Source organism: Heliconius melpomene, chromosome 19 (genome assembly GCF_056956725.1).
Source record: "Heliconius melpomene rosina isolate 202511_hmr_F chromosome 19, ASM5695672v1, whole genome shotgun sequence".
NCBI classification, from domain to species: Eukaryota; Metazoa; Arthropoda; class Insecta; order Lepidoptera; family Nymphalidae; genus Heliconius; species Heliconius melpomene.
This window is the reverse complement of record NC_140407.1, coordinates 4,780,589-4,801,107: the sequence shown is the minus strand read 5'-3', so window position 1 is coordinate 4,801,107 and position 20,519 is coordinate 4,780,589. Positions and strand designations below refer to the sequence as shown.

The 20,519-nt window shown below is 34.3% G+C and overlaps 1 protein-coding gene across 5 annotated transcripts in view; it reads left to right on the top strand.

Moving 5' to 3' along the window:
- LOC146528444 (uncharacterized) overlaps window positions 1-15,873 on the top strand; it is a 188,636-nt gene extending 172,763 nt beyond the window's left edge. For 4 of the 5 annotated variants that reach the window (XM_085203551.1, XM_085203556.1, XM_085203555.1 and 1 more), the window contains 2 exons: window positions 3,004-3,141; window positions 10,188-15,873. In XM_085203551.1, coding sequence (XP_085059677.1) covers window positions 3,004-3,141; window positions 10,188-11,532 — 1,483 coding nt within the window. In that variant the 3' untranslated portion in view covers window positions 11,533-15,873. The remainder of the gene's footprint in view (window positions 1-3,003; window positions 3,142-10,187) is intronic. The other variant, XM_085203553.1, reaches the window with a different exon arrangement.
- Window positions 15,874-20,519: the final 4,646 nt, after the last annotated feature.

Here is a 20,519-nt window from a genome sequence, read left to right as displayed (position 1 = left end):
CAAACTGTTCTATCTATTTATAGGCGTTTTTTTCACAATTCAACAATCCTAACGCCCTCGTGTCACGAAAGATGTAACCTTGCACTGTAAAATACAATGAAAAATCTTCATTTTTTTTTGTCATCCTAGTTACTGTAATTAATCGAAATCGCTCATTATATTTAAATTATTCGCACATACAACTGTCTTTTGTAATTGTCGTTCGCTTTTTAACAATGGACACTGTTAATCGTTATCTGTTGTAATTATATCACTATTATCTTATCTGAACTTACATTGTACGTATTTGATTTAAATATAGACATTATAATAATACGGAGAGGAGAATTAAGAGGGGGAACAGGAAAAATGGAATTTTCTATTTGAATTCTTAAAGTCGACTTGCGTTGATAAATAACGTTTCGGGTGATGACTAGTATCTTACAATTCCTCAATTCAATTTAATTCAATTCTAATATCTTACATATTATTTACATTTAGTAATAATAATATGTCATTTAAAACTGTGGCTTCAGTATCTCAGACTGTCTAACACATTCTATTCAACGTAGTATCGTCATTGGAGACGTTTCTGCTAAGATATCTTAGCTGTATAGTGAGAAATGCTGCCTCTTGTCATGTCTACTGTAGGCAAAGGTTATAGGTTTATATTAGAAACGTAAATTCATATACGATTGTAGTTTCCAGAGTTTATAATATATAATATGCTATGTCTAGGTATATATCTCAGATGATATTGGGTGAAAGAGTAGAACGGTTATTTAACATTAAATTATTTTCAGGCTCCATATGAAGAATTATTTAATTAAAAGATTTTCTCCTCTACAGTTCCCAGATATTATAAAAATACAATATTTTCGTCAAGGGAAACCTAATTAATGTTTCCATGTGTTTATATATACATTTTTCTTTACCTTTTTCATACGATTATTTCTAATGGATTTCTAATTCATTTCATGTTAATTGATTAATATCTAATTAACATATAATGAGTCAAAATCAATCATAGAACAAATAGAAGGAAGTGATACACGTTTATAGAATTTTAAAGTGCAAAGTTTACGGAAAAACCCATTCCGTTTCTAAGTTAAATGTCCAAATATGGTCATGTTGTTGAACATGTTGGCACATTTGATCCACTATCGTATATTTAAGTAGAATTTGTTATAAACTGCAGTTTATTTTTTATTTTACCCTGTATCCCTCACATAGCAGGGTAGGCAGAGGTAATCTGGTAACCGAGTGTCTCAACACTAACACACTCGGTTACCACTAAGATACCTTCTCGCCGCTAAATTCTAGAGGTATTGCATGTTTAGTGGCAGAACTCAACCTAGTTACCAGAGCAAAAAAATTCACACAAGGAAAATAAAATGATTTAGCACTAGAAGAGAGACCCTTTTCCTTAATTAACTTGCACAGTGGTAGAAATGTATAAACATAATAAACGTAGAGCCTAAATGTATAGAAAATCACTTAATATTTTTTCAATATTTTATATGAAAAAAAAAATATTGAATTAAGCTATATTTTTTTTTCTATTTTTCGTAACGCAAACAAAGTCAAGCGCAAGGGCATACATGTTAGTAATATATTTATCGTTCACCTCCATTCCTTGGCCTAAGATTCATTTACTCCAGAAATATATTTTCATTTAAGATGTTTTTTTTTTTAAAGTATATTCAGAACGAAAAATAAAATATAATTTTACTAATTAGTATGTAGAGTTCGACGAGGGTAGTTTTAGTGGTTGTGTTTTATAACTACCTTGACGAAGTAGAACGAGAGTTTTGGTTCAGCATACATTTGAAAAATTAATTTGAATTTCATGAATTTTTGTGCATAGAAAATTTGCAAATGATTAAGTTCACTCGGTATCTCGCATGCATAGACAGAGGGAACCTAGCGTCAAGACAACTCGAACGCGAACGTCAATGAAAATATTAAATAATTTCATCCTTTTTGTGGGAATCGAACCCACAACCTGTCGCCTCGCACACTTGTGGCGCAGCAGCAGCCAAATAAAATCATCCAACGTCAAATAAAGGCTAATTAAGGTCTCTGAGTGTCATTGTAAGAATAAAAACTTATCGACAAACATTTTTATTGTCTCTCGTCTAGATATATCGATCGTATAATGGATTGGGCCTTTGATTTATATAAGAAGGGGTAGAAAAGGGCTGCCTGCCGTAGTTGGCTTGTACCCTATGTAACGTAAACGTATGATAATCACGGCGCCCTTTATCCTCGTATCATTAACATTACAAATACAACGATGTATGGGTGGCTAATGAATTCCGCCCAGACATGTCGACTCTGGTACCTAAATGAGACTTTTTTATAGGATTTTTAGTTCTTTGATGGCGAAAAATCTAATCTTAAAGTTCAATTTGGTTACTTAAACTTGTCTTTTGAGAAAGTTGCCTTCTTAACCTGTGACGGTGTGAAGGGTAATTAAAATTTGATACGTCATTTTCTATATTGGTTTTCTTTGATGTTCATTATTTATAAAATATAAATAACGGTATGCTTTAGTAATTTTGGGTGTAAATATGCCAATAAAACCGTTTAAAAAATATACCAATGTGTAAAATGTCACTAATTTCATTCTAAAATAATAAAATACAGACTCAAAATACTTTCCCATATAATTATGTCGAAGCATGTAACAATTACGTTTAGTTTGAGGTAGAGAACAGACAGAGAATATCTGGATTCCCTCATCTTCACGCTATTCTCGTTTATACTAGGCAGCCCTCTGCCACGACATAGTATAAAAACTTTTCGTTCTCCACACACCGCCCAATTTTCGAAATGTCTCCCAATTAAGTGGCGGAACTATAAACCTTTTCTTGTTACCAGAACGAGCAAATGAAAAATTATTTCTCCGAGTGGGAATCGAACTCGCAACCGTCGCGTTCACCGTCAGACGCTATGCTCCGCGCCGTTACAGATCAATTCTATATACTTACTATTTTTTCTAATATCTATTCTCTCCAACAGCAGGCTACCCGAAGACAAGGTAGCTGCGCCCAGCTCATCACCAACGATCGCGGAACAACCTCTGGATCTCAGCGCGAAATCGACGTCCAGCACCAGCGGCACTCCACCTCCTGACACGAAAAACGTGGATAATGCTAGGTAAATATCGTATTCTAATTTTAAAAATATTATAAAACTAACTTTTTTTACATAAATGAATATTCATAAATATGTGAGAAGAAAAATATGTATGTACATATCTGATGCTCCATTCTCTCTGGCTCCTAGGAATATGCGTGAAAATAAAACAAATATAAAACTAACTGAAGAATAAAAAAGGGATTGTGACTGTGGAAATCCATCGTCAATCAATTATTTTTTTCCTTTTTTATAGGTAAAAATCTTTTATTTATACGTTTTCTTAAAAATTTAATCCCATCTCACTAGAGAAAATGAATTAGTTAATTTTCTGTTGTGGCAAGACAAAATGCGGCGTTAACTTCCACCGCTCAATAAGCAATATCTCAAATCTAGGCTTGAAGTGGAGAACGGAGTGCCTAACCACAATTTTTTCTACATATCAACTTACCATTTCATTTCGAAATAACAAAAAAAAGTGCATAATAAAACCATGACTTACAGTTTTTTAGTATAAAAAGCCTAATTAGAATAATGGATTTTCCACCGCCCCAGAGACTAGTATTTTTACCTGACGAAATATACATCGGTGAGCCATGCCATGGAACTGATGGCCTTTTAGATACGAGTTGGGAAATTTACATCGAATTAAGGTCAAAGTGTTGTTTAATCCACTTACTGTTATGGGTTACCCTAACGTCTCTTCTATTTAACTATTTTTAAATGTTTCGGTTGTATTATTCGGAAGTGTATTATATTTGGTAAATAACATGAAGAACCTAGTGTTAAGACACTCCATTTCTCTATTTCCACCAATTCATGGTATTAGAGGTGTGTTCTTAGCTTACTTAATTGTGAAATGACACTTACTTCACTTTACTATTCATCTCTACAATTCTCATACGACATTTAAATATGCGAAGAAGTAACAACTTCATTTCCCAAAATAAACGTTCATTGGTAGATGTTCAGAAAAAAACAACCAAAAAATAAAATATCCAAACTTTTCTTAATAAAAAAACCGTATTGAAAACTCTTTTTTTTTATAGTCGGTTAAATATAATAAGATGACGCTAAAATATATGCTAAAAATTAATGCTCAAATTTCAGTTAAGAACGTCGTAAGAGCTCTCGACCCAATTTTTATTAAATGAAGAAAGAGCCCGCCAAATTTATCTTTCTTGTGGACGTAAGGGGATTCAGTTTTGAGTATATTATGAAGGAAAATTCTTGAATATGTTGATTTTTAATACTTTTAGTATCTCTACTTCTATCTTCGATTGATAACATTATGTTACCTAATCTCAAATATTTAATATGTTTTTATCAATAATGACAAGAAATTACGGCAGCTTCATGCTTTTTCCCGTGTTGTGTTAAAACACTCCGTTTTTCATGTACCTTCTGTTGAATTTTTGGGCGTTCTCACATTGTATGGTTAAATCTTATAATTAAATAATACTTCTATGAAAATAAACTCAATATTTTTGTATAATACAAAAAAAAATCGAAACGCAAACAAAATTTTAGCTAGCAACACAAACAATTGAAATAGAAAACAGAAAAAAATATATTTAAAAAAATGTTTCTTTTGGTCAAATAAAAACTGAAGATACTTCACTTATGTTAATTATGTAAAGTATATTCCTCTCATAATTATGTACTTACATCATACATAAGCATCTACTTATCAATGCCAACCCTGAATAGAACCCACTACTCTCATCCTATTGAAATTCGACAAAAAAAAATCACAAACTACCCACATATGTACGAACAGTAGGAGTACAGGTACGCAACAAATCAAATCCACACACAAAACAAAAGTTAATTACAAAAACAAAAGGGGATTTTAATACAGGAAAAGTTTCAGGAAAAGCCGATTCGCCATGACCATGGTATATTACCCATTAAACCCAGGGTACCAGCGCCCATGCCCATTCAATGTTACCGTATTACACAATAGTGTTTCAACTTATTACCACGGTCGTCCACCTTTGACAGCTATTGTGATTTATAAGAGCTAGTATGTAGCGCATGCTCGCAGAAACGATTGGCTTCCCATATTTTATATTGGTGCTAGTTAAATTTTGATATTCTTTATGGTTTTACTATTATTTTCTATTGTGTGTGTAATCTTTTGTTTGTGGACGTCGTTGTGGCTCAGATGTTGAATAAATGTGATGGTAGTTTATTCAAATTCTTTCGAGGTAACGCTAAACACTCTTTAAAGAATTTATCTAAATTGAATATTTTTTTTTAATAAAAGTATTTAATAATCAACAAAATAGATTTAGAAAATTAATAACCTATCCCAGCCATACCTTTAGTAGGTATGGCTTATTACACAACCTTTCAATCTCTACAGTCTCGTTCATTTCGCGGGGTAAATAGAGAGTAGGTACCTACGTAAAAAAAAAGAAACTCATAAGTCACTTCGTTCGCACTCCATCCATTTAAAGCCTATTGCTTGTCGGGTGGCTGGAACAAACGTCGCGCTTTGTCTCAGCACACAAAGAACTGCGTTGGTTGGAAAACGAAAATGTTTTAAGTATATAAACATTAGCCTAAAGTAGCTAGGGAATGATTCTCGTAGAGTTAGATTTCTCAACTGTGTTGTTATGACGTTTTTCTTATTTGAATTGTTTTTTTGTTGAATTTTATGTAAGTACTAGTGGACCCGGTCGCGGCTACGCCTGCTTCAACTATAAGAATATTTATTAAATATATTCATGAAATTATTTTCAATTTTCAATAGAATAAATATAAATTTAATTTTTAAGAAAATATAAATTTAAATAATCAAAAAGAATAATAAGTAGATACACATTATTAGAAAAAAATATCTGAGTTATTGAAATGAACCAACAAAAGGATTAAAAGTAACTAAAGGATAGGTATTCTTAATATTAGAAAAAGTACCTAAAGTTTTCCGTGCGTGCGTACATAGATATCGACTCTACGAAATAACTAAACATTTCTCTCTATTAAGTAGGATAATTTTAGCGGGCAATATCAAATAAAATAAGAAGAGAACCAAAGTGTAGCTTAAATTAATTATAAACAGAAAATAATTACATAAACATTTACAATAGTTCGAATTCGAAAATGTATGAAAATTTATAAAACTGTCAACGTCATCTGCCCGTTCGCGTCGGTCATACTCATACAATGCCGCCCGAAGGCTAGGTCATTTCGAATCAGTGACGTCTCCTTAATTATTTATTAGAATGCTATACAGTAAACTATAATTTCAATCTAGATAAAATGTCAAGAGTGACTATTATATTTATTTTCATAAGGATGAATATCAAAATGTCGCGGTAACGGTTGCGTAGCGACGCGACGGTTGTTATTAACATGGCAGAATAAATTGCATGTCAAATTAGAATGTACTTTAAAATATATTAGTATATATGTGTAATGTAATGTTATATAGCCTATAGCACTTCTGAAGAATGCAGCTTTCATACAAAACAAAAACAATGAAAATCGGACCAGTAGATCCAGAGATCTTAGCGTTCAAACAAACAAATAAACAAACAAACAAACAAACTCTTCCGCTTTATTATATTAGTATAGATTTATATATGTATAATAAAACTTCAAAAGCTACGCCATAGTGGTACAGCAGCACAGCATCTGATTGTAAAAGCGATGGTTGTAGGTTCCATTGCCACTCGTTGTAGAGAATTATATTCACTTTATAGGTTTGATAAAATAAGAAAAAATCTTATGACTGCAAAAGCAACACGACGGTTGTGGATTCCATTCCCGCTCGAGAATTTTCCTATTATTTACCCTAGGTCACCTCTACCTATTCTAATATAGGTTCCCCAATAAACGAAACGGAAAAAAAATAGAAAAAAAAAGTATTGAAATATCCTATGTCCCAATACTCAAATATTATCATAGTAAGTAATGTTTATACGAAATTGGCATACGATATAAACAGTTCATTGAATCATATGAATAAATATTGCATTTCAGTGTCAAAGTACTCGTATCGTAAGTCAACGTTCTGCCCTCATACTAAGATTACGAAAGAAAGTTATTTACACACAATTTTATTATTTGTGACTCATATTTACATGTTGTTCTTTCGTCTGTCGGTATATATGTAGGTAGGTGATAGTACATATATATTCTATAATGAATGGTTGCTTGTTCTGTGCTTAAGAGTTTGGTTGAACGCGCTTATCTCAGGAACTACTGGTTCGAATTGAAAATGTGTTTTGGTATTGAATAATCCCTCTTACCCTCTTCGCCACGGCTAAAAGCTAGTACGAACATATAATATATATTATCATAGTTAATTTATGTATATTATCGATAGAGCTCTCAAGTTTTTACTAACAGAAAATAGCTGATTAACGTTTTGCATAATGATATTAGCTAATTTGAAATTCTTTAAAAGTTTCATACTTATATAATAAAAATTCGTCGTAAGCTTTTTTTAAACAATATTTTTTGATCAATTTTTTTACATAATTTTCTAATTTAAATATACCTATTTCAATTAAATTTTAACCCCGTCATCAATGAGTGCCCTAAACTATGTCCACGGGTACCTACATGGGAATCCATGATGTAATTAATGTCTATAGCTTATAGGAATCTTCGACTATCCAACACAAAAACTTTTGAATTGAGACCAGTAGATCAGCTTTAACATTTTATTAAAAATAATAATTATCATAAAAATTTTATAACCATTTCGGCTAGCCATGGATTTCAACTTCAGTCTGGCATATGATAACTCTCTGATATACTTAAGCCCATACTTACAAATCGTTCTCAACTCTCAAGATAGATCTCAGAGTTGAGAGTGGCTTATAAAGATGAGACTAATATATTATAGATCCACTTTATAAACTGCACTATAACAGCGCTAAAATAAAAAAAAAAATAAAATAATAAATTAATCGAGTAACATTGAATAGGTAATTAACGAGTAAACGATGCAGCCGATTCGCACTTGACCTATATTTTAAGCATAATTCTTACAATGGCGTTCTGCCCTTTACTTTCAATACCTACCTTACTATGGGGGTTGGTCATAGAAATTATAATATCTTGTTAGGGTATATCGTACTTACTAACCCTGATTGTGGGAGAGGGATGAATCAATTACATAAATATAAAGTGATTTTTAATCATTTTTTCTTATTTTTTAAATTATTTATTATTTTCACGCTGCATCCTGCATATAGCAGGGTATTCAGAGGGAACCTAGTATTAAGACTTAAGACACTCCGTTCCTCACGCATTATCCAATTGTCAAAACATTATGTGAACGTTAATGCGATAGTTGACGGAGAAATAAAAATAATTCGTTCTTACGAATGATAATCGACCTCACAACTTTCATACTTACAGTCAGACTCTATAAAAAGGCCTTTATAAATATATTATTTTTTATACTGACTTTTTAATATACTAGATACCTATACGAGTATATTTCGGCAAAAACAAAGAAAGTAATTCGTCTATAATAATATAAACATTATTACTTATAATTTGTACATAATATTGGTTATCGGAGAAAATGAGCGCCATGCTTTTTACCAGAATGGAAAATAAAATAAATAAAAATATAATTAACATCAATTGAATAAATACATTTGTACCAACGATAGCATCTAACAGTTATTAAACTTTAATAATAAAACGAAAATTCAGAAACTTAAAGGTTAATCGTGAGTTTAAGAACCCAGTGACAAGTCACGCTCCACTCTTTCCAATTAACTAGATGCGTGTCTGATAAACGAACCTTATACAACTTGAAATAGAACTGCTGCTGCTTGTATGAGCATTTCAACACATAAAAATATAGGTTTTCTTTGTCATATACAAGATTGAGGTTCAACAACCCTGAACATAGACACAATTGTCCATCCCCAGTAATAGAGCAACGCGAAATGTTCAATTGTCCTAACGCATCGCTGAACCAGCAAACGGACCTCATTACTCGAAATGTCCGCATGAACTAAGTTCAAAGCGTACACCGTACAAGAATGAGGCACTGTCTCGATCCAGCACCGATATTATGCACGATATTCAATCGATAACAGAATAAATTCATTCTGAGCCCGCGATATGGGTCGCGCGACTCGCCAAAACAAATAAAAATGCAACGATAGTCGACAGTACATCGACCTTGTGTCCGCGACCCGAAGACACCAATATGACTCCCGTCTCCTCCTAATAGGGTCCGATATTCCCTGACGACGGCACGGAAAATAAGAAAGTAAAACCCAAGATGAAACTAAAGACGACCGCTCGGATCTGCGCCACCGGCGACCGTAAAACTGCACGGGGAAGCTTCATTTCGCCATAACCGATACGAGCACCGAGTTATAGGAGACGGCGATATAAAGACGCATTCATACAGCGTTATCGCGGCGTTGTTGCACGAGTAAATATTTCGAGTTGCACGTTATCTTGAATTAATGCCGTTTTGAAATATTGAATTTAGTTTGGCGACCGATTGCCGCTCCGGCGTTACAGACGTCGACCCACATTGTTCAGTGATTCAACTCAAACTTTGGATAAAACATTTATCTTTATGTGTTCAGTTAAATAAATTTGCTTGTTTACTGCGAAATTCTTATGAAATAAACTTTTGTAGATTAAAATTGATGTTGAAATTGTCATATAGGTATCTATGGATTTTATCGGAATAGTCAACTATAATATTTTTCTTAATGCAATAATTTTTATATGATGTCGATAAAAAATATACTTAAAATAATACAATAATATCGCGCGCGTGTTCCCTTCATTGTGCGTTAGCCTCTACTTTTTTGCCCATTTAGAGCATTAATATAATTCAACGTATATTGTCTTATGACCCTTAGCTTTCTAGGTTTAAAATGTTGTCCTAAAATTTTAAGAGACGGAATGATATTAGATTTTAAATATAGTTATATATTTTCAATGTTTATAATATCGCGTTCTACTTGCCACTTACCACTTACACTCGGTAAAATATTTGATAAAATATGCTATACACTGTAACATAATTTAGTATTTTTGTTTATTTATATAGAATTTGATTGTTACAGATTAAAACGAGCAGTCCTCGAAGGCTCTAGCAACAGTGCTACAAGACGAGCTTACACCGAAGATGAACTGCGATCTGCTCTGCAGGATATCCAATCTGGGAGGTTGGGAACTCGTCGGGCCGCCGTTGTCTACGGCATACCTCGATCCACTCTTCGCAACAAAGTCAACAAGTTTGGTCTTATGTCGGATACTGGCCAGGAATCGGATCCGGATAGTGAACCCGATAAAGCAGAATCACCACCATCCGTTATCCTCAAAATACCGACTTTCCCACCTCCAGATGAAAAAAGTCCTTCGCCAGCGACGTCCATCACTACCCCAGTTACACCCATCACTCCGCTCCTACCACCTCAGCCGCCGCTCAACCCTCCATCCCAACTTTTACTCCCACCATCAGTTTTTGCAGATCCACCTTCCTCTCAGCACCTTTTTACATCACTGAGTGATGTCATAGCAAAAAGCATCAGCCAAAAGTTCCAACAGCCACTAGATAGACCACAACCATCAGACCTGCAGTACATGCGAGCACCCGATAGACACGTATCCGTAATTAAAACTCCTCCAGACAATCAGAGAAATTACGCGATGCCCAGCAACTCAAAAGCTACGCCTAATAACGGGCAACCGGCCGCCGGCGGAAAAGGCACTAGGCCCAAACGTGGAAAATACAGAAACTACGACAGAGATAGTTTAGTGGAAGCTGTGAAAGCGGTCCAGCGCGGTGAGATGTCTGTCCACCGTGCGGGCTCATACTACGGAGTGCCGCATTCCACACTAGAGTACAAAGTAAAGGAGCGGCATCTGATGCGGCCGCGAAAACGAGAGCCGAAACCCCAACAGGAAGTGAAGCCTCAACCTCCGAAACCTCCACCGAAACCTCCCACAAAGTTCACCAACGGGCTGAACGGGCCGGACAGCTATCCCAACTACCCGTTCTGGCCGGGAGGATTCGCGCCGCCGGCCCCCGACCTGTACGCGTCGCACATGATGAGGCGACTGCGCGAGGAGGCGCCCCCGCCTGCCAACGGGTCCTTCCTGGAGGGCATCATCCGCTCGAGCCTGGAACGGCCGGCCGCGCTTATGCAGCGGCTGGCGGCGCCGCCCTCGCCGCCGGGCGCGGGCGTGGTGGGCGCGGGCGCGCTGCGGCGTGGCGGCGGAGCGGCGGGCGACGAGCCGGCCGCGCGCCGCCCGCGCCTCGACTCTGACCACCAGCTCGCGGCCGATATGCGCGAGGCCGTGCAGCGCCTGCGCCAGGACAAGGCGCGCCCGCGCAACGGCACGCCCACGCCGCCGCCCGCCGAGCCCGCGCACCCTCACCCCCATGCCCACCCCGGCCCCGCCTAGCCACTGTGATAATTAGTATTGCCAGATACGGTACGCTCATTCGGGACTTCAGCTCGAACGATCGGGAATAGTGAAGTGCAGTACTAATGCCACGCAGGTCCATGCCGAGTAGCAGGGCGGGGACATCTGGCAACACTAGTGATAATGTACATTCCGCGGCACGTAGCGACGCTCTCCCTTACTTACGGTTCCGCTTCATCACCAAATATCACAGTTACCTACCGGTTCAATACAACACAGCTTTACTGATATCACAACTACGCCCATAAGTAGACCGTTGCATTACAGTGTCGGGGTTACTTTAGAATCGCTGTAAATTTTCTAAATTGTAATTTTTATATAAAAAGGGAACTAGAAACAATAATTTTCTATAAAATGGCAGACTGTTTAGAAGTGAGCTTGCTTTTCGAATGTTGAGTTCGATAGTGATATTAGAGTAGCTCCGGCACTTCTCCGACAGGTTGTCCAAAATTCTCCCTCAACTCTCCGGAAACCTCAGTTTTTTAAGTAAAGGCAACCAAAAGTTAATGTTATGAAATCAACTATTTAAATATTTTTAAGTAAATAAAAAAACAATGTAACAAATTAATTATAAAGCTAGCTATGAGTGTAAATGTTATCGATTTTTAAGTGAATACGCAGATTTTGTGCGGTGTTTTTATAATTAGATAGGTAATATATTGAATGAAGTAACTGGGACGGTCACGCGCCCGCTGGAGGCGGGAAGTATCGGCTTCGACGCCGAAATCGGACTTGTGCAATTATTATTTTGTAAAAAATAGTAATTTAATGTGTGTGTGTGTGGTTCTGTGGCTCAGTGGCCCCGTCGCGGGGCGGACCAGCGCGGGGGTCGCGGGTTCGGGGCCGCGCGGGCCTCCATATTACTAAATGTGATATTTAGGTATTACGAGTGCGGTTGGCGTGGCGCGAGCGCGGTGTTTACACCGACGTGCATCTTAGTGAACTTATATATTTTATGTACTATTATTGTATCTTAAGAAGATATATTCTTATTTTTCATGGTCCAAGTTTTAAATGTTTTATCGACTATACAAAAATATGAATAATCATTATTATATTCTTGTCGACTTTAAAAATTATAACCCACAAAAAAATCCTCAAAAAAAATTGATATCTTCACATTTGTGACATTTTTTGGTGTTCAATCGGAGTATATGAATAAGGAGGAAATGGAAAAATGTATACGCTCTCACAGAATAAATTTTAGGTAAAATATTTGGATATAAAACTATCATACGATTATTAGTAGGTTACGTGTTAATGTGCGCCTCATTGAAATTAAAAAGTCTTTGTATCGTGTATGTAATTAAAATATACATATATTATATACAAGTTAAATTAAAAAATTATTATCGTACATTTTTCTTCGGAGACCACGAGTAAGAGAAAATAGGTCTGAGTCTGACTTCGACATTTCGACATATAGTATCATTCGTTCGTGGGCCCGAAATAGTAATATATTTAAAAAATAAATAATTAAATAAATGTTTTATATAATCTGTAAGTAAAATTGTCATACATATCCTTTGCCGAGATGTCGAACGCACACTCTGTGAAAAGAAAAAAAAACAAAAATTTTTATATTCGAAATTTAAACTAGTCGATAGCATGTTTCACTGTTTCCTTTCCCTGTGTATAATTTTTGATGTCTTTTTAGAGTTTCTCGAAAGTTCTATTATCGTAACTGTTACGTGCATTTACTTACGAGTACATAGTATCGGTAAAAGACTTAGCGTAAACGAAAGACATGTCACGTTACGTCGCGTCAGACCGCATTTCAAATGTTCCAAATTTAAAAATCGAACAACTTTTTTTTAATACGTACACAATGCCCGTTTGTTGATAGATTAAAAATAAAAACAAAGGTTATTTTGTGTAAGTTGTACAGATTATAGGAAGGGACGATTTGCAAAGAATTTAGATGTTAAACATTCCGCTTAGAATGTTACTAGATTTTTTTTTATAATTAATATAAATATTTTTCGCATCGGGAACAAATCATTATGTTATTTAATCTTATTTTGTAACGTTAGTTAATTTTTAAGTGGCTTATTTTAACCTTATATATTATATTGAGATGTTATACATGTCATTGTTTTGTGCAAGTGTTTGGGGTTCGAGTCCCGGTTTAAAAGAGAGTTGCGACTGATATGTAGAATAATTCCGAGCTGTCGCTCGGTCGGTCTGTACAAATGGTATACGCCTTAACACTTTAATGTTATTGACAGTGGTCTCCGCGAACAACATCTCGCGAAGACAGCGCCGCTTCCTCGCCGTCAAATTTTTGTATACTTTTTTACTTAAAAATAAAGTAGTATCATGCCTTTTGCCTTATATTTTGTACTGGCAACTCAACTGGCCCTAAGTTTACATCAAATTGCTTTACAAGAGATCACTGTGCAATTAGTGAATCGTTTTATTGTATATTGTTCAATCATTTTTCCACATAGCGTTAAGCATTTTAGTTGATAATGTAGCGTAATTTTGAATTAATAGGTAGGCGGTAGTAATTTTTTAATATTTTTGTTAATTTTTTTTCGTATCTGTAATAAATTCCTTAAGAGTTAGGTTAATCTTGAGCGGTCCTCGACTGGTCTAGGAACAAAAAGACAATGAAGGGATGTTGCATTTTTTTTTATTACTAAAAAACATAAATAATCTATAAGATTTCAGAAAAATAACGTGCAATCTAACATTTAACGCGTTTCTAACGAAATCATCGCTCAACAGTTTATATCCGTAGCTACTTGTGCGAAGATCTCGTCGCCTATAATGTGGACGCGCGGTTTGTCCAGAGAAGATAATAGAGAGACATATTTAGATAACTTCATCGATATTTTGGTAATGGAGTCAACGGACCGCGGCGTCCACACTATATCTTTATGATCGTTATACTTTAAAAGACATTGCCAGATCTTATTTGTAAGCATTCGTAAACACATGTTGTTTGTTTGTGTGACTGTATCTGTACATAGCCGCGCGCTGGCCGCGGGCGAGGCGCCCCGGGGGGACGGTGGGGCGCCACCACCACCGGGGCGCCCGCGCCCCCCGCTAGACCGGCCATAGGTCGATAATGTAAGCTTCACCTATTGTTTTCCCTATATATCTATGTACTTTTTATATGGATAATTCCTTATTACACTAGATATACGGAACAGACGGGAGATTTTGTTTTAAACAAATAAAGGTTCGGACGTGGGTTGCCACGTTAAAAAATAAATGTACAACATAAAGCATTTAATTTTAGACATATTAAATATAATGTTAACTTTATTAAAGATGATAGTGTTATTCGACATATTTTCTTGGTATTTATTTGTGAAAGTAACGCTTAAAATTCACATCACATGCTTGATACTGGGGAACATTGATTTTCATGATGTTTACTGATCGATATACCTACTATTTTTTATTTTGGATCGAATAAGATTTTTTTTCTAATGATTTAGGTAACGGACCAATGTAAGATATAAAGTGTTATTCCCTAAACAAAACGACGGCTCGCGTTTCTTTTGACAAGCCGAAAAGAGATCGAGATCAAATTATAATATTGTTATTTAATTATTGAGTACAAGTTTTAATGGAATATTTTTTTTTATTTCAATATACAATTACTCGCCTCTATGATTTTTGTTGTTTTGTTCCTTTAGTTTTTATTGATATTGTTTAGTTTTCATTTTTTACAGATAAACAAATCGTTGATTTAAGTGACTCAATAATGATTATTTTATTATTATTATTATTATAGATATGTCTATATTATTCACTTCCTCAGTAGTAGAGTGATGTTTATACACTATTTCTACATTAACTAGCTCACACCTGTTGCGGCGGAGTGTTAAAGAGATTGTTTGGTACGTGATTGGCTCAGCACCGTATTGTATCTAGTCAAATTTTAGATGAGAAAAAAAACACACAAGAAATGAAATTATAACATAAATTTTCTTTGGAAAGCTAAGCTTACGATGATTCGACTGACATTTTTGTAAAAATAAAATAACGAGAAAAAAAAATAAGAAAAGATTTTTAACGTCCAAAAACTTAGTCGCTAGGCGACACAAAAGTTGATTTGAAAATGTGGAATTGTACAATTGTATGTATGTTTGTGTAACTGTTTCTTACGTATAACTAATGTATCGTAGCATCATTTGAAGTGAACTATATTTTTTTTTCATATTATGTAATGACCTTTTAATCTATAAGATCTTTATGTCTTACGTTATATCTTAATGAAGAATGAATAATTCTGGTTAGGCAGGTGTAAGAATGTGCGAGGATATTTAAAACCTGTATACAATAAATTTCTTTCATTTGTTGAAATATGTTTTGTTTTATTTATGTTTATTGTTCCCTGTGTGTAATTTTGATAATATCTCTGAAAATTACCTTGGAATGTATGGTTGTCTAATAAATATAGAAAATATGTGTTTCATATTTTTATATATTTGTTTGACAACCACTTTCGAATGCATTTAGATTATTTAAAGTGGAGTAAAAGACGAAAAAAAAGAAAGAGAAACTTTTGGTTTGAGCTATGATTTTTATATAATTCGTTTTTTAATAAACGTACGCGGAAATCGAACCCATAATCATCGTTTTTACAATCAGACGCTGTCCCACTGTGACGACGCGACACCACACGACGTTAAATATTAAAAAACGTTAAACTAAAATATATTGTTTATTGAACAATATACAAATGTTACAAATTACCAAGCATAATGTCTCCCTTTCATTCTTTAAGACACGTTCATTCAATTGAGTACGTATAACTGGGCTTATAAAAACATCAACATACAAGCAATTACATATTATTACAAAATGAATTTAAATTAAACTATAAATAAAATTAAGGGTTACAAACCGCCACATGTTGGTCGGTATGCGACACAATAACCTCGAGACCTAATTTCTTAAAGCTTTTTCCGATAATTTGGCACAAACGCCAGCTGTCAATTCAGAAAAAAAACAACAAAAAAAAAACAAATTTGCTTAAAAAGTATTGATAAAACATAATAAGTTATGTAAATTAACAAAGAAACCACAAATGACAGGTAAAATATAATTTTGGTTTCACAATTTCGACCGTACCACCCTCGGGGCAACGGCACTTGGCTCCAAGGCCGTTTTAAAAAACAAAAAAACAACAAGATGGCGGCGCAAGTAAATTCGTTACGTTAAAGAAATAACCAGTTCTAAAGCAAGTAAGTACAATTTTGTATATTTTCGTCGCGGATGAGTGAAATTGTTGAATTATTATTCTTGTTTACTGCTGCAATGTTATTGATGGCAACGACTTATTTTAATTATAAATGCAAATAATATGTTTTGTAAACAAATTTTTATTATTATATTATACATATTCAGAAATATCTATGTAGAAAAAGACTTCTAGCTTCGCGCTCGCTGTATTCCTTATAGGTATACCTATAACAGGGTAGACAGAGCGAACCTAAATATTAAGACATTCCTGAAGAAAGAAAACATTGTGTGATGAATGACGTAACTCAAAATAATGATAGAGAAAATGAAAATACTTAGTTTATTTCCTCAAGTGAGAAATTGGGAATAGAACCCACCACCACCAACCCAGGTCTATAGTCTATTTATAAATTATATGTAATATGATTATGATTTAACTTAATAAAGTAGGTAAGTAGTCCTCAGTCTACTTTAACAAAAGTCACAGAAATTGAATTCGGCCACTGTCGCAATGTGAAGAAGTGATTTGTCACTAATTTATAACTTCTCTTCAACTACACCAATTATATACGAGTATAAGCTGCATAAATCTAATATTTACTAAAGATCACTAATTCTAAGCAACTAATCATAAAAATAATTAAACAACTCTATAAAACACTAAAAGTACATATATATAGGAAAATCCAAAGAGAAATAAAATTTCGTTTAAGGCACGCCTTTTAACTTTACTTTTTCTTGTTGCGCCGGCGCAGGACAAAAAGCCGAAACGTTAGTAACCGTGACCTTACTTGTTACACTTGTGTGTGTTTGTGTGCTTGTGTGTGTGGGATGCTTACTCAGTTTCCCTTTTGTATTGTTGCAAAGATTATTTTATTAATTTTATGTAGATATGTTTTTGAGGGAATATGATTTTTTTTTTATAATGTTATTTAGATATAGGCTGTGACAGTTAAAATAAATATACATTATATCTCATTAGAAACTATTCAAATAGGATAGATGTGAAAATACAAATTAAAAATAAAATTTATATGCAAGGCAACATACAAAAAACATAAACTTACAAACATATTAGCGTTCTGCCCAGTGCTTAAATATCTTCCATATCCAATACATTCATAGGTACATATGTTTTTTTTATTTCACAAAAAAAAAATAGCTTTAATATGAATTTTACCTTCATCTCGAACAAATTTACATCAACTAGCACATTTTAAAGGTCTCGCATTCTTTGCGATGCAATTCGGTTACTTGTACTTTTCATTTAGGCATACAGCCCGCAATCATTTGGGCGATGCACTCCAACACTGACCTTGGTTACACAGCTGTATGAGAGTACGATTTTTGTGTTAAAATTTTTTAGTGTTTTCGCTTTCTATTGAAAGTTATATAGAAGTTATATTCATATTAATATATATGTAGATTTAGATTGGGAAATTTAATTTTAGAGTTAGTATTTTTTTATTAACTCTATACTAATTATAACTTACAGTTGAAGAGTTTGTTTGGTTTAGTGGCACGCTTTGCCTTGTTACCAGAGCAAGAAATAGACAATAATTCAATCTACCGAGTACGAATCGAATCCACAGTCTTCCCTTTTAGAGCCAGAAACTGTGCTGCTGGAACTATTATTAGCAGCATTTTAAACAGTAAAAAGATAAGTATAACATGACATTTCATGGACATAGCGTGACCATTACTCCCATGGCATTTAGGTACCAACGTACTCGTACCTATATGTAAATAATTGTCCATCCCTATCTTATTTAGTACAGACACATGAAAGAACTTGGCAATATATAGGTTTCTATGTTAAAAATTATAATAATGAAATTTAAATAAAATCAGCTTGAAGCTGTATCCCACAAACAGAAGTCTAGTTTAAGAAACACACACAGAACACAAGGAAGCTAGTGTTAAGACACTCCGTTGTTCACTTTCTGCCGAATTTTAGAGGAATTACGTGTACACTGGCGAAACTCAACGCCGCGGTTTTGCCTCGACACCAGAGCGAAGAAATGGAAATATACATTTAACTAAACATTTCATTTCTTCGAGTAGGCATCGAACTCACAACCAACGTAAGAGCAAACGTAACTTTAGTAATCGACTAATTAGATCATCAACACACCTATACCCAGCTGAAACTATAAAGATTTTCATGAGTAGAATTGAACCCACTACCGTGCAATTTGATGGATATAACAATATTAAAATTGTAATCAAACAACCATATTTTGTTTATGAAGCTATCTTCATCTAAAGAAATGACCAATTTAGCGACTATAAACTAGGTACCTAAAACGACTTCCCACGTTATTCATTCTGATATTAACCGTTATTTAAACATAGTAAATAAGACCGTTTACAGCTTTTGAGTTAATAACAAGTACAGCTTCTTGTATATTATAAGGCTCTTCTTACGATTATCGTCGACTACTCAAGATTTGTCATATTTTTAGGAAATAAAGTCACTAAATTAAATATTTTTTCGCGCTGTATCCCGCATTTAGCCGGGTAGGCAGAGGGGGCCTAGTGTTAAAATAGTCCACTCCCCACTTACCGCCGAATTCTGGAGGCATTGCGTGTAGAGTCGCAGAACTAAACGCCGCGCTTCGCCTCAACACCAGAGCAAGAAAATGAAAAAGTTTATTTATAAAATTTTCTTAGTATATATTGTAATGTATTTTACACATTCGATGAGTGTGGATGACTTTTATTAGAGTGACTGTTTGTAATTTATATATAAAATATTTTATGTGTTGTTTCAACATTTCATTCACGACGGAAAGTGGAGAACGGAGTGTCTTAACACCTCTCAACGCCTCTATATAAAATAGAGACGATGTATGAAATATAGACATTATGTTAGTCAGAAATATTTTGGTCATGTGCCTAGGAATGGGGGAATAATCCTGTGTCACAGAATTTTTACCACCAAAAAATAAAGCGTTAATTAAAAAAGAAACTTTTACATAAAAATATCAGTTGAAAACTAAAGTCAAGGCCGCTCTTGCAAAATATTTCTAGATATATTTTTCTATATTTTTGGTATATTTTTCACAAAATTTCAAAGTGCGACTTTATTTATATAAAACATAAATAATACGGCAAAGTAAAACACAAGTTCCGCTTTAAATTAGCTCATTGTGCTACCCGTTGGCACAAAAACAATATTTTCATCCCAAACTAATCTCAAGAAGCGTCAAGAGAGGGGAAACCACTCACAAAAGGAAATTGCTGTAATTTACGTGATATCTTAAAAAACATACAGTTTTTGAATCTTTTTGTTTTAAAATGAAAACTAGAGAGTAACAAGCATTTTTTTCATGATTACCTTTTTTTAATAACACTAACAAAAAGACTAAAGTAGTCTTTTTTAGTCTTAGAATTAGTAGGCTAAATTTTTAAATAAGAGAACGCGAGGTTGATTAAGCACGTATTCACCTATGAATGTGTAGAAATGTTTTAAAGTTAGCTTAACTATAGTAGTTTTTTTATTTATATAATGAATTATATCATAGAATTATACTTTTTTATTTATATAATAAGTTAATAAAAATATTTTAACTTCGTGGCGCAGTGGATTAGTATGTAACTATATACGAAATGGTTAGGGGTTTGATATTTCAACAATATTCGCCGCTAAACGGGCGAGGTCTCTACAATAAGTAGAGAGTATTATCTCCGGCTGTACGCAGAATATTTGTAAAGATAAGAGAGACCCTTTGTGATAAACCTAGTTATGATATTGGGTGCGA